At 32.5% G+C, this 14849-nt stretch overlaps 1 protein-coding gene across 4 annotated transcripts in view; it reads left to right on the top strand.

The window, feature by feature from the left end:
• Positions 1–2570: 2570 nt before the first annotated feature.
• Positions 2571–14849, top strand: part of LOC132697092 (serine protease inhibitor 88Ea-like) — a 35020-nt gene continuing 22741 nt past the window's right edge. Inside the window, exons 1-3 of one of the 4 annotated variants that reach the window (XM_060662377.1) lie at positions 2571–5711; positions 10608–10716; positions 11047–11916. In XM_060662377.1, coding sequence (XP_060518360.1) covers positions 11501–11916 — 416 coding nt within the window. In that variant the 5' untranslated portion in view covers positions 2571–5711; positions 10608–10716; positions 11047–11500. Of the gene's footprint in view, positions 5712–10607; positions 11917–14849 lie in introns of all 4 variants that reach the window. The other 3 variants (XM_060662376.1, XM_060662371.1, XM_060662372.1) reach the window with 3 other exon arrangements.

Genomic DNA, 14849 nt, shown 5'->3' with positions numbered 1-14849 from the left:
TCAATAAACGCATTACTTTTATGTAGAGAAGTTTCTTCTGGTAGGAATCTTGAAAGGTTTGATAAAATAACAGAAACGTGTGACGTGAATATCGGAACTAAAAAATATCAAAATTCCCTCAGTGGCTAAGATCTACCAAACAAAGCTAACGCCGTAAATTGATACTGAAAAATTGATTGGGGCATATTGGGATATTTTAAAGTGCGGCGTAAAAAAAATATTTTTAACAGCAACCCCATAAAATGTACAATTCCCGACAGCCACCATAATTATAAATTTTTAAAATTGACCATAAAGATATCATCCCCTATATACACCACTATAAAAGCTCAGATTGCCAAATGTCACTCAAGAGATAAAAGCTTGCTTTTTAGTAGGGTGCTAATTATACTAGGGATGAGGGTAACACGCGTTCAATATTACTCTCAGCAAAGTCGAAAAACATATACTAAGCACGACACAATCCCGCTAGTAATTTTATGCGGGATTCCCACGTACCTAACTTTACTTTTGCGTCAATTAACTACTAGGGATCACCGTTCTTTATTTTTATATTTAAATTTAAAAGATGTTCGTTACATCATATCTTAACTAATTCCTGGGAAAATGATATAACATTTTCATATGAAGGAATAGGACTCCGTGGAGCTCGAATCGCTGGAAAGATAACAACTCCTCCCTGTTAGCTTCAACTCTACCCTCAAGAGGGGTAGTTAGACACGCTTTGGATCTTTGGGTTCTTCAAGATTTTACTGGTAAACTGAAGACTTATTTAAATCAATATTTTCAATTACCGTTTTGCAAAATGTTTCTACTTTGATTGTTTCTAGAACATCTAAAGTTATACTATAGCAAGCATTGTTTAAAAAGAAGATAATCACTTTTCCATTTCGCGCTATAGATAGATATTCAGCAATCTCACAAATTATTTATCTGAAATTATTACTTCATTGTTTTAAATTGTTTCTATTTCTATTTTAATAACTAGAAAAATAAATGTTTTATCATTTCGTCTTGTTTGGTAATAATTTAATTTTGGTATATGGAGTAAACAACCGTTCGCAAAATTTAAATATGCTTTTAATAATTTGAAATTATGGGTTCCAATAGATCTATCAAAGCGGCTATTTGATAGAATTGGATAGACTAAATATTTTTTAACCGGACAATAAAGAATTATATTTGTGAGCGAATTGTGTAGAAACAATAAATTGGTCATAGTGAACAGAATTTGAGAGGTTTGTTAGAATTATTGTTGTTAGACATATTTTAAGAACTGTGCGTAGGAATTACGTTTTCGTGTATAGTTGCGAGGTGTAAAGTTTACGCTTTCATTTTGCTGATTATCATTCCGAGAAAATGTAGCCTGGGTTATTTTGCTGATAACTGTGGGTCACAGCAATACTGATAAAACTGATTTAGTTGGTCTATTTCTGCAGTATACTCAACTTCAATTTTTTGCGACATTTTCATTAAAATTCTTTTTAAGTTTCAAAAAAAATAAAATAAAAAAATATAGTGGTTTCTTCGGACAGACAAAACATCGCATTTGAAATCTGAAATCTGAAAAAGTGTAGCTGAAAAACAGCTTCAATGAAAACATGCCTTTCGTTATCTTATTACATGACACCAGAAATAAATAAAATTAATTTTAATAATAATTCCAGGAATTATCCGGATTTTTTTAAACAGCACATTGTTAAGAACTGAAATTAGCAAAATTGGCCTAAGTACCCTAATTCTCGTATCTGATGTAACTTCCGAGATACCAATGGCAGAGTCTGAATTTGAATTAGTATGTATTCCCGGCTTATTTGAGAGAGACTAGTTTTTTTGCTACAATAATCTTAAATTCTATTACCATTCCATTGAGTTCCTTGCAATTTCGTTGAAGGTGCAAAATTTATTTAAAATTTACGTCCCAATAAAGCGGACGAACAATGGCAACCCACTGGTCAATTCCCGAAATATCAAGCAAAACATACGTTTCATCTTTTCGTGTAATCATCTCATGTGCGCATGTTTTCTACTTTTGCCGGACAACAATAACAGATCCCGCATGGTACACACATGACCCCTACGCCATCACCCAATTGAGCGAGTTAAAGTAAATTAAATCTAATGGCTACTTAATTGGATTCAATTGGAAGAGCGGATGATGAAGGCTCGCAACAAGTGTCCCCGTCTACCGTTTTAGACTGCCTGCTATGAAATATTTATGCTCGAAAAACAGTGCGTATTTGTGTAATTTTAGAAATAATAATTTATGCCTGAGCGTTGAAAAAGAAAAAACCGCTAGGGAAGCAGTGGAGGACCCCACTCGAAATTAACTAGCGTAAAGAATTATAACAAAAAACAGCTGATACTGAGGTTAAAATTATCCAAATCCAGCTTTGGTTTTGCGCCACCTGACTTTGTATACGAGGAGCACCAAAAGGTTCTTAGCTTATTGAAAAATGAAAAATATTAATATTCATTAGATATAGAACTCGATATGAAATGAAAATGAAATAATCTTTCAAATAAAACACATGTTTTAGAAATATAAAATATGATTTAATACCCTAAATTCTAATATCATATAATTTTCTTCATATTTTATAAATTTTAAAGCACAGTAATTTACTATCAAACTTTCATAACCGAAACTCTTAAACAGTTCAATGCATTATATAAAATATTATTAAACAATATACAAGTGTATTAAAATACAACGCTTTCATTATTTTTTTTAGTTAGTTATTTTCTAAATTCTATATATAAATTAATTTTTGTTTTCTAAAATATATTCCCATTTTAACCTATAACGATACAAAAATTCACAGGAGGAAAAAATACAAATAATTGTTACAAATAATTAACCAACAAAGTCAATGAGATCAACAAATAGCACACTATGACTTTTTCAAATGAAGCATTCTCTATATTATTTATCAATTAATTATCACCACATCAGGCGTTTTATTAAAAATGTGCAACTAAACAAGGAAAACATCTAATACATATTAAATAATAACGAGTCGATCAGACAGTCACCTTAAATTTACATTAAAACTTTTATAATTAAAATTCTAGATATGGTGCAAAATATAAAGCACCACCCTATGCGTTGCTAACTAACCCTAATGCGCATTAAAAAATAAGTTTTATAAAAACGAAACATGCCAATATAATATTAACCAATAAATAAGGACATCGAAAAAATTATCTTTATACCTATTGTTTGCTGCTGCACTTATCTATCATCGGCATTTTTAATGTACAACACTTAACTTAGGGGCGGAATTTAGCGTGGCGTGGGTGAACCTGATTTTGTTGTAACTACATGGAAACAAAAATCTATTGAAGACTGTTTAATTTCATATTGTCACAGCTATAATTTGGAACCACTAAAATGTGATACTAAACCACTTATGAAGTATAAGTAGATTTGCACACTGCATATTTACATGACATATACTTTTCCTGTTCCCATTAGTTTGTTAGTACATTTTTGCAAAACAGAAGGAATACATTCACTGAGCAATCAGAAATGACAATTGTCGAAATACCATCAATGTTTCAAACATCCGATCCCTCCGTGCCCATGATTAAAGTACCAGACTTGCTCGAGTATTTCCGGGTCGATATGAAGATCATATTGTAAATGCATATTGGAACCTTTTTATACAATGCGTCCAAGAGGTGGTTGAGATATTCAAAATTGATTTTATTTAGATGATTGTATTAGATCTCTTTTTTGATGACTGATCATGCACTGGGAATGTTGACATTTCCATATCACTTCCATATCACACATATTGGTGAATTTGAGATATCTACGAAATAATTGCTTTTTTTTAAATTATTAAATGTACATGTTTATCTAAAATGAAACAATAGTTTAACTCTGTTGTATGTGGAATAACGGGATCCTAATAGATTATTTCACACACCGCAGTCGTCTCAGGTAAGACATCTAAATTATTCAAAGAAAGGCACATCCAATATTATAATGTGATTGGCTAGATCTAAATTAATAAAAAGGTGTTCTATTCATTTAATGAATGACTTGCCGTCTCCTATTAATATACAGGATATTAGAATACGTCCTTAATTTAAGAGCGTATTACTTAAACGTTGAAAATTTAGCGGTGTTATTTGTAAATTTTATGTAGCTTCTTCAGCACCAAATAGATTAGAATTATTATGACCAATTCAGCAGCTCACATTTTTCTTTGTAATAATCTTGTTGAGGATAGACTTGAAAATTCTAATCTACCTTGAGTTATAAGAACAACTTATTATTACAAATTGGTTCAAAAATACTGTATTAAATTTAGTACGTATCTTTAAAATAATGTTGAATTATTAGTTACAGAAGGACTGGCTCAACATGCATCTTGGTTACGGTTAAGTGCTCGAGTATTGACTTGGGTACTCGACTGGGCTATTTGATACAAAATAAATAAATAAAATAAATCACCATTTTAGTCACGAGTTTGCTTAGGCAAGAGCATAGCGAGTGTTTAATAAACGTGTAATTAACAAAGCTTATCAAAGTGTCTCATATGCACTTTTTGTACGACCATTAGTTTTTGGGCGCATTTTTGAAAAACAGTACGAATACATTTACTGAGTACTAAGATCTACCGAAAACATCAGATCGCTCTCAAAAGTACCGGAAATGTCGGAGGAGGTTCCCAATAGTGGCTAACGAGGCTGAGCTCTTAACGTGATACTTTCTACACGCTTGATCTGCGCATAATTGGGTATAAATGACGTAACGCATTCTATACCCAATGACAACTAGTCTATCAGCAGTAACAGTACAGAGTACAATTTTAGAAACCACTAAAGACCCTTCCGACGCGACAAAATATATGACATTTTTTCTGTGACATAATACACCTAATCTAACCCAGTCAGAATATCCTTGACATGTAATTTGAATGTACACAATTTGGTGCATGGCGTCACCAGGCATCATTTAATCCTTGACCTTGTCTTTTAACCCTAATCACGTCCAAATTGGCTTTCGATTGTCACCGCGGAGAAAATTCCCGCTTTTTTATTTCGCCAGTCATCCTAAGTGAATTTCAAGGTTATTTCAATAAACAAATCTGTGAACACTTCTAAATATCGCACAAAAACTATTAAGAGACACTCGGTATAATACACGTGCAAGATCGTAACTTCAAGACACCGACAATCCGGACGGGCGCATTTTCCCAAAGATCGGATGGAAGATTTAGACACAACCCCACACAATAAAGGACTAAATTTGACTGGTGAACATTAGCTGTGTAAAATGTTTTAATAGCAACAATTGGACAATATTGAGTTGAATTGCATTAAAGAATCTGGCCAGTTAAACTAATATACTAATAGCTGCACTAATAGTCATTGTCGCTAATAGGGAAAAATTGGGTAAATTGATAAATTCATTTATGGGCTATTGAGTCAAATGCGTGCGCTTCACGTTTACATTCGTTAAGTCCATCAGCTTATTGTTTATGAATGGTTTAATTGCCATATTGTATCTCTTAATTTTCTTTAATTCTTCCAGTTCGGATTCGATACGCATCGGGGGTGCAACAGGATGCTTTAGTGCTGCGTTTCTTGCGTTCGTACGAGTTATGATCAAATTTTGGTGCAGTGTTTGGTGTGCAGTGTTCATTGTTTAGCTAAAGGGATAACATAAACTAAATGATCCTTATTATCGTACTCAGGTTGGTGGGCTACAAAGTTAATTTTTTTACATTAGTACCGCCATTTTTTAAAAATTTCAAGAATTAAATTAATTTTATAAAACATAAACAGAAACATAAGTTTTTAAAACATAATATAAAAGTCAAAATAACATTTTTCAATATGTAAATAGGGAACAACAGTAAACAACCTAACAAACTAATTTCAAATTAAAATCAATTAATCTCATAGTGCTATTCTGTTTTTTAAGCAGCTAAATAATAAGAATAATAATATTTTTCTACTCCCGTCTGTAAAATACCTAATTACGCGCCGATCTAGCGTGCGGGAAGCGTCTCACTTTACCACGTCAGTTTCGTTTCCAACGAATCCGAGCCACTTCGGACATTTCCGGGATTTTACCGCACGGATTGTCCCACGCTTTGAATTTTGACGTTTGTCAATTCTGACAGTCATGTCAGTGAATGTATTCGTGTTTTGCGAAAATGTACCCAAAAACTATCGGTCGTAGAAAAAGTATAGTATGCAACATGTTTGGTAAACGGTCAAATGCCGTTTACCGCACTCGTTGCATAATATACTATTTTCTACTCCCGTCTGTAAAATACCTAAATTACCCACCGATCTAGCGTGCGGGAAGCGTCACTTTACCACGTCAGTTTCCTTTCCCACGAATCCGAGCCACTTCTGACATTTCCGGGATTTTACAGCAGGGATTTGGGAGCAATCGGATGTTTTCGGAGATATATCCCACGCTTTGAATTTTGACGTTTATCAATTCTGACGGTCATGTCAGTGAATGTATTCTTGTTGTTTTGCGAAAATGTACCCGAAAACTAACAGTCGTAGAAAAAGTATAGTATGCAATATGTTCGGTAAACTTTTTAATTCACTCGTTTATTAAACAGTCGCTCCGCTGGGCTCCGCTCGTGTCAAATAAACTCATGAGTCAAATGCCGTTGCATAATATACTCTTATTTACCATACAAAGTACAAGTACAAGTACACATTTGAGAAAAGAAATAAATTAACTCTTAACACAAAAATGTACAAACGCTAGGAAGCTATAGAATCCATGTAAGCAAAAAACAGGAAATAATTTAGTGTATTGAGGAGGAGAGATATACCATCGAAATGGAAGATTCCGCGTATGCACTTCAGTCTTACATTTAATTTTATTGAAAAGATAAGGATGATTCTGAGTCAATAAAATGGAAGCAAACGAATAAATGTTATTTTCCACTGTTAACCATTTAACCAGTTTGTAGGACACTATTTACGAATGCCGGAAATAAATGATGTAGAATACTAAGATTACCACAACCCTTTGTTAGTAATCAATTTTAGGAATAATGAAAGCATTTAGCACTAAAAGTAAATAGAGCGAACAGGAAGAATCCCCGTGCAAATTACGTGGTCTACAGGATGTTCTAGAACCCAACCTGTATATTGCCTGATAATCTCTTTCTGGGTTCTAAAAATTTAATTAGCATCTGCAAAACACATACTTAAGATAAATTGAATTGAGAGAGAGAGTTTCAACTGATAACACAAGTTTTTCTACTCCTTACTCTCAAATACCCAATTATGCGCGGATTAAGTGTGAGGAAAGTGTCACTTTAAGATGTCAGCTTAGTTTGTCTTAATTTTATGACGTTTTGACGTTTGGCGTGATGTATGACAGTCACGTTGATAAACTTCTTCAGTCAGTCGTTTCTTAAGCACTCGCTCCCCTGCGTGTCTAAACAAACAAGTGACTAAACTGGCGTTTCTCAAACTTTACTAATATTAAAAGTCATCTTACGAGTCCACGATTGCCGCACAACTTTGAAGCTGGTAAACTTTGTACTTTTACTATGTCAGAATTCAGATGAACATCAAGATATTTTGGTGCACTCACTCTCGGGTTCATCATTAGCAATCTTACATAAAGCTTCATAAAAAAAGTTCAAGTTTAAGCATCGTCATGTAGTTAAAAGCATCGTCATGTAGTTAAACCGTGATCCAGTCCGTCTTAAACTGTTTATTGACCTGCTTTATTCTAATTAAACTTGCTTTTAAATAAAATTGTGGAGCGTTTACCACTTCGTGTTTCCGAATCGAATGACAGTATTTAAATGGGTGAATTTTGGGATAATTTTAAGAAGAAAATGTCTTAACTTTTGAGAAACTTACAAGATAGTAAATGTGTCCTATTTTGTTGCTGTGACCATACAGGGATACAATTTTCGTTAAGCGCTGTGAACTTTTTTCATCGCTGGAATTCATTTCTAAAACCCAATGCAAACGCACATTCTCTATATCCGCACCCCACCTGCAGCTTCAAATTACACCCGACATTTTACAATCTAATGTTATGGCTAATAAAGCTACAATTGCAATATTTTGCCTATTTTCTATATATAGATATTTATTACAATTTCTTGTGTGTAGGTATAGCAATCTATTTTATTGTCTGGATGTTATTCACACAGAATCCGAAGTCATAAGGGCGCAGTCCCCTTGCCCTCATGCTTTAAATTCTACTCCGCTTAGCAGGTCTTACTATTTTGTGTAGGGTCGGTTAAAAACCACCGAGGTGATCGATATGGTGGTCACGTGGATCTATATGCGGACAAGAAGTAATATCATGTGGGTTTGTGATGTTAATTGCCACTTTTCTTGTGGGAATTTTTGGGCTTGCTGATTTGAAGTGGAGATTATGAAACTATTGATTTCCCCATGTTAGTGAGATGTGTTCGCAATTTGTTATTTTCAAGGATGAGAATATAAGCGGTCAAATATTTCAAGTAAAATATTTCATTGCTGGTACATACGAAAAGGTATGCGAAATCATGTAGATTACTAAAAGATTGAATCAATTCCGTAATATTTTGTAAATGTAAGAACAAATACATACAACAAAAAACAAAACTTTACAAGTTCATTCTTCAATGTAAAAAATGAAATAAAAAAAAATAGGTATAAATTTGAAATTAATTTTTCAGAAACCCAGGTTAATAAATTTTACTTTTTAATTTCATTTTATTTATTTAAGCGAGCACGTCAGCTTAAACGAAAGAACTGGTCCTGGATAGTTTTAAGTAAAATTGCTAGAGGGAGCAACTAGCGATAATAGCAGTTTTTTACATATATATTTTGCAAATAACTTGGACGGACGAAGAATGAACATTTGTATGAAAAATTACATACAATTCTAAATAACAAAATGTTCACTACTTTTTTAGATTATGTTAGCAACTTCCCCAGTCTAGGTACGTACATTATTGAAAAGGTTAAATTTTTTTGAAATCGATTTTCGAAATAACTACGCGGGTATACATGGTTAGAACCCCTTGTTATTTTCAATCAAAATAAAAAATATATACATATTGTCCCAGTAGTACGTCAACGGTTGATATCTTGGAAACCGTTGTCGATAGACGACAATTTAATTGAACTTGATGAAAATCAATTTAACCCATTTAAATTAGAACAAAAAACATAAATAAATAACTGTGGAAATCTGAACATTTTTTGTTCTAAATTAATTTTACAAAACGGATGTATAAGATTATTTTCATATATACACGTTGTCCCATAAACGTGTAAGTAAAGTTATATATATTTCTTCATATTGGAATTCTACTGTAAACTATAAAACTCTAAAACTAAAAAAATGGTTAAATAAATGAATATCTAAACATCATATCCATTTTTTTTAATTGAATGTTTTTTTCATGCTGTTGCTAAGGTCAAATGCTTCCTTTCATTATAATTCCTTTCAACTAACCAAATGCTATACGTATATGTCATTATGTTAGTTGGTTTTAACAAAATGAAATACACATTAAATGGCAAATACCGTTCTTTTATGAAAACTTCAAAAGTAAAAATAAGCAGATTTGAAAAAGGCTTGATTGGTCTTTTGGAAATTAAATTTTTATTTCGTCATATTGCAGTATTTTTTAATCTCAAACATATAAATCAATTGGCATTTCCTGAATTCAACAAAAATTTATATTTCTGACAGAAAAAAATGCACATTTGTATTCTATGTACAATGGAAATATTTATTGTTAAAAACACAAATCGAGTTAATTAGATTGTCTCTAGAAAGGATTGAGAAACGAATACGTACAACTTTTTTCTATAATAAGAAAGTTATTAAAAACTAATTAGAAAGAGAATTTTCAAATTTTTCATACCGCAGAAACTTATTTATTGAGAAGCATATTAGCATATTGGTATACTAGGTTTTAAACTTTTTTACTCCGCAATATTTGAGCTACCCTATATAGCGCTGACTAACTGTATTAACTTTGTTTCAGCAATATTTATGGCAAAAAATATAATTCTGCATCGAAAAATAACTTGCAAATCATATATCTTTTGGAAAATTACCAATTTTTAACAAACTATTACAAAAATTATTAACTTAGTTCAGTTAGAGTTCAAATATGAAAGAAATATATAGGGCGGTTCAATAATGAAAAATATTACTGTCTTACACATTTGCGGAACATCTGGCATGCATTAAAATAACATTAGGTTACACGTCTCACGGACTTGTGCCGCTTTATATGAACCACCGACACACTATTTGGACATCCTGTATTTACTTACAAGGAGTTCCATTAAAGGATGCCAAGTTTCCGAACTTGTCCATCAAGTCAAGCCAAAGTTACATAGACACGTTAATAAAAATTTTCTCACTCTTATTTTAGTTCCTTCTCAGTAAATCAAAAAGTACTGTCTGTTTTAGCAGAACTAATTTTGTTGGTATATTTTTCACACTTGTGCTGGAAATTGTCCAAAAAAAAATGCTACCAGTGGAGTGTGGATATAGGAACTTAAAAAGATCTTTCCAGTAATTGCTCTTATGAACTTTCTTAACATTTTTGTTACCAAACTCTAACGACTATTAGTTCCAGCAGTATAGTACCTCGCCAGCTCCACTAGTGAGTCACCAGTAATATAATACTCAACAAGGTAGCATGATGGCAGTTACGTCCGCCCACGATTGCAGAGGAATTACAAGGAATTGTAAGTAATAAAAAAATTAGGGTGGATCCTCTTCCCTCTGCGGTTTTATCCAAGTGGCGCCATCTAGCCAACATTTTATTCACATCAATAAGCGACTAAGCGCATTCATAGTTGTTCCTCAGGTCTTGAGGATGCCTTAAAAACCAATTAATATGACGAAAAATTATTAATGATCTTCCTTGCAAAGCGAACTTTAAGTATTGAATACAGTAAATCACCAAATTTGATCGTGGTTGGTGATTTAAGTTTTAAATGATCATATAATTATCCTACACCTACACCTATGTCTACGTGTGTGCCACTTAATTATAATCTTAATCTTTTTCGTAGTGACGGACCTTCCCTATTACCGACCAATAACTACCATCTCCTACCTTTGACCACTGGGTAATTGTCATTAAAAAGAAGCTGGGATCAGGATAAATTCATTGTTAACCGTAAACTGCAGACCCGCCCGTGAAAATTTTCCCATCAGACGCAACGCCTTATTAATACCCTCATGCGTTCGTCTGTTACACAATAGTTCATCTTTTCGTCTCTCCCTACACCGATGCAATTGGCCGTCATCAATTGTCCACACGTCCTCAACCAATAAAGGCAGCCGTATTCTCCCTGCGCGTCCAATGGGATGCCTCGAGTATCCGGACTCCAATTCAGCTCGTTAAATATAAATTGGCTAAAATAATAATGTCACAAGTCAGTTTAGGAGTAACAGTTTGGCTAAATTGTTTGATTGACAAAGTCGGCTAAATTGGTCTTGATTGTTTTGATTGCGTTAATTATTATGGAAGGTGCTCCGTTCGATGATCAGAGTTTTAACGATTACAACAATCAACCGTTGCCGAGTTTGAATTCAACGTTGTTAAACAAAAACAACGATGTGCATTCGATACAAGTGATGTTAGGGCTTCAACAGCAGCACGAAATGTTTGGTGGCATGGGCTCGCCGCTGGAATACAGCAAATCGTCGCCGCAGAAATTGGATAATTCTCCCATGCATCATGAGGAATTGGGAATGTTCCAACCGGTGATTGAAAACGTTGGGAGCAGTAACGGGATGCAACGGAAAAAGGACGACGTGGTACTCCTGCAGTCTCAAACATTAAATTCAACCGAAATGGCTAGCGCTACGTCGACAACGTCGAAAAAGAACGAGAAAAAGAAAAATGAGACCAACGGAGTGAAAAAGAAGAAGACAAGGTTGGTTATATCAGTTTAAGTACTATTGAAAAACCGAAAGCTTAGTAGAGATTTGAGGCAATTTGTCTTAGAAGTGTCTAGACAGTTTCTGGTGATTCCATAGAAAATAGTTTTCAAACTGTAGATATCATTTTTGCATGTTTTGACAAATATTTTTACATATACAGCGTATTTACCATATAAAATGGATAAATGGACAAATAAGTTGGCTGTTACAATTACAGTCCAATTTTAATTAAGTTTCTTGTGCTTAAATTCAGTCAGAACAAAAATGATTATCTTTTTCCATTCCATGTACTTCTAATAGGGCGAAATAGCAGCTAAAACTCAAACATTTTAAGTGGAACCCAGAAAATCAATGCTAATTCATGAATTGTCACCTTCCGATATATCCACAATTCTTAATATAGTCTTGAAATGTGCATTTCATAAACCTAAAAAACTTATATCTTAGCCTTCTTAAATTACTTTTGGTTAGTTAAGACAAAAATGTGCCATAGTGTGAATCCCTCTCTGTACTCATAATAGTCATTACACTAACAGTTACACATATGTAATAGATTAAAAAAAATATATTATTTTTTATTAGTTTCAGTTTTCGTTAGTCTCAATCTGCATTGGAAAAACATTGCAATTCAGATCTGCAAGTTTTGTTTAGTACCACTGAAGCGATTTCGGATATTAAATAGATAATTCCAAAAGACTTTTTGTCTTAAATGTTTTAATTTTATGATTTTTTCTTAAAATAAATGAAATAATAAAAGTAAATAATAAAAATTAAAATAATAATTAAAGTCAATTACACTTTAACACCACTTAAAAATCAATTCGGTTACAACCTTTAACAGTTATAAGATTAATATAAATTGTGATCTTTTTTCTGGGCCGTTTCTTCAGGAGTGCCGAACGATATTTTCTATTTCTCTATTTATTTGAATTCCCAATTGTTCTGGGTTTTACCCCTGACACCATGTTTTTCTTCTCAATATCATTATATCATCACATTTAGGTTGGGTGATATTCTAAAAGATCTTGTAATGAGCAAGTTACCAATATGTGTCACTTGTAACACAAGAGCATTTTTTTACACAAAATAAACAATTTAACAAAATTAATATTATGAAGCAAATTTTCAGAAATTTCCATTTGTTCCAATAGATTAATTTTGGTTAGTTTTGAATACAAAATTGCGTTAATGGTAGCCATGGTTAAATTTACAGCATTGCAAAGCACATAGCTGCTGATTTCTTTTTTAATCCTTCTGCTCCAAACGTCTCCAAATATTAGAGAGATATTTTCATTTAGTCGATATATTTCTAACAATTCTTGCGCAGTTTGGCCACCGATATCTTGTGCAATGAATATCTCTTTTTACAATGATGTAAAACTTGTAGATTTTTAGCTAAAATGATTGTAATATTAATCTATTTTGAATGAATCATTGTTAAAGTTTGAACATAGAATAACGGACAGGGCATTCCATTTCAAAAAGTAAAGTGAGGATCTGTAGCTGCGAGTAGCTGCAATTTCACAAATATTTTAAAAATACGCTCCTCCACCAACAACAAAATAAGTCTCAGGTGAAAGGGCAAAATTTTCGTGCTCGTCTAGAATTACCACTCATATACAATTTCACAGAAATTGAAGCATCGGGGACAGACAGAGACTAAAATTTTCTCTAACACCTGAATTTTATCATTGCCAATTCAAATATTTCTAAAGGAGTAACTTTAGCTTTAACTCAGGTTAATAAGCCTTTTTTCCTATAAATAGGTAGTAGATTCGAAAATTTAAAATTATTTAGCCTCTTGTAATTTATTCGAATCTGGATTGTGTTCGATAAACGAGTATCTGAAAAAATTTATAAACATGTTGCCTACTACACATTATCTACAACTATTAATTTTTGGACACGTTTCTGAAAAATAGCAAACACACTCACTGAGTGACGTGTGAAGTAACCAGCGAAACTAAAAACTATCAAAATTTAGTTAGTACTTTAAATCTACTCAAAACATCCGATCGCTTCCAACCCGTGACAAAATATCGAAAAAGCTCGCGCAGCAGATATTTTAAAGTTACACTTTGCACACGCCTGCTCAGTGCAAAATTACTTGATCTGCTAGTGTTAATAAAAATATTTAACAAGTTAATCGCAAAAAGTAATGGAATTTGACTGTTATTTTAATTTTGACTTTTTGGTTTCATTTCAAGTATCATCAAGTCATCATTAGTAACATGGTTTTGTTTTAATTTGTTTAACATAAAAAATGGAAAATGAACCAGAAACAACCTATTGAATTAAATAATTTTTAAGCTTCCTCAAATGAATATGTAATCTAGAGTTTTAGACAACTTTTGTATTTAAGCTAATTTAAAATTTTATTTTTATATATTTTAATTAAATTTCGTGAGATTAAGAATAAATTAAATATTTCTAAGTAAATAAACAATATAATCAACATATATATTATAATAATTTATAAGCATACTTGATTCAAGCATTTCCCATATTTAAATGAATTAACAACTTTCTCTATATTAACAAAAATGGCGTCTTATTCAGTTAATTATATATTTTTAATTAATGAGTTTGTGAATTTTTCAAAGAAACTTCCACAGCCTACTGCAATACTTTTTATAAAACTTCTGGATTCCTCCCGCGTCGGATTTGTTGAGTCGAACTAGCTAACGTTTCGCCAATCATCCACTTGGCTTCTTCAGAGCTTGACTGAAACTGTTTCAGTTTTATAAAAAGGAGTTTGTGAATTATAAACAGATTCTCGCCAGATATATAGGTTATTGTAAATAAAATTTAAACGCTCTGTAGAGAGAAATTGAAATATTGAGCTTTAATGACACCACACGTATCATCGTTGTCTTTTAACTCATTGAAAAGCGCATTGATATAGAAATTTTGTCGTGGAATCCAA

The sequence above is a fragment of the Cylas formicarius genome, unplaced genomic scaffold, assembly GCF_029955315.1.
Source record: "Cylas formicarius isolate icCylForm1 unplaced genomic scaffold, icCylForm1.1 PGA_scaffold_1__22_contigs__length_36826433, whole genome shotgun sequence".
NCBI lineage: Eukaryota > Metazoa > Arthropoda > Insecta > Coleoptera > Brentidae > Cylas > Cylas formicarius.
The sequence above is the reverse complement of the archived record's forward strand: the minus strand, read 5'-3'. Positions and strand labels throughout refer to the sequence as shown.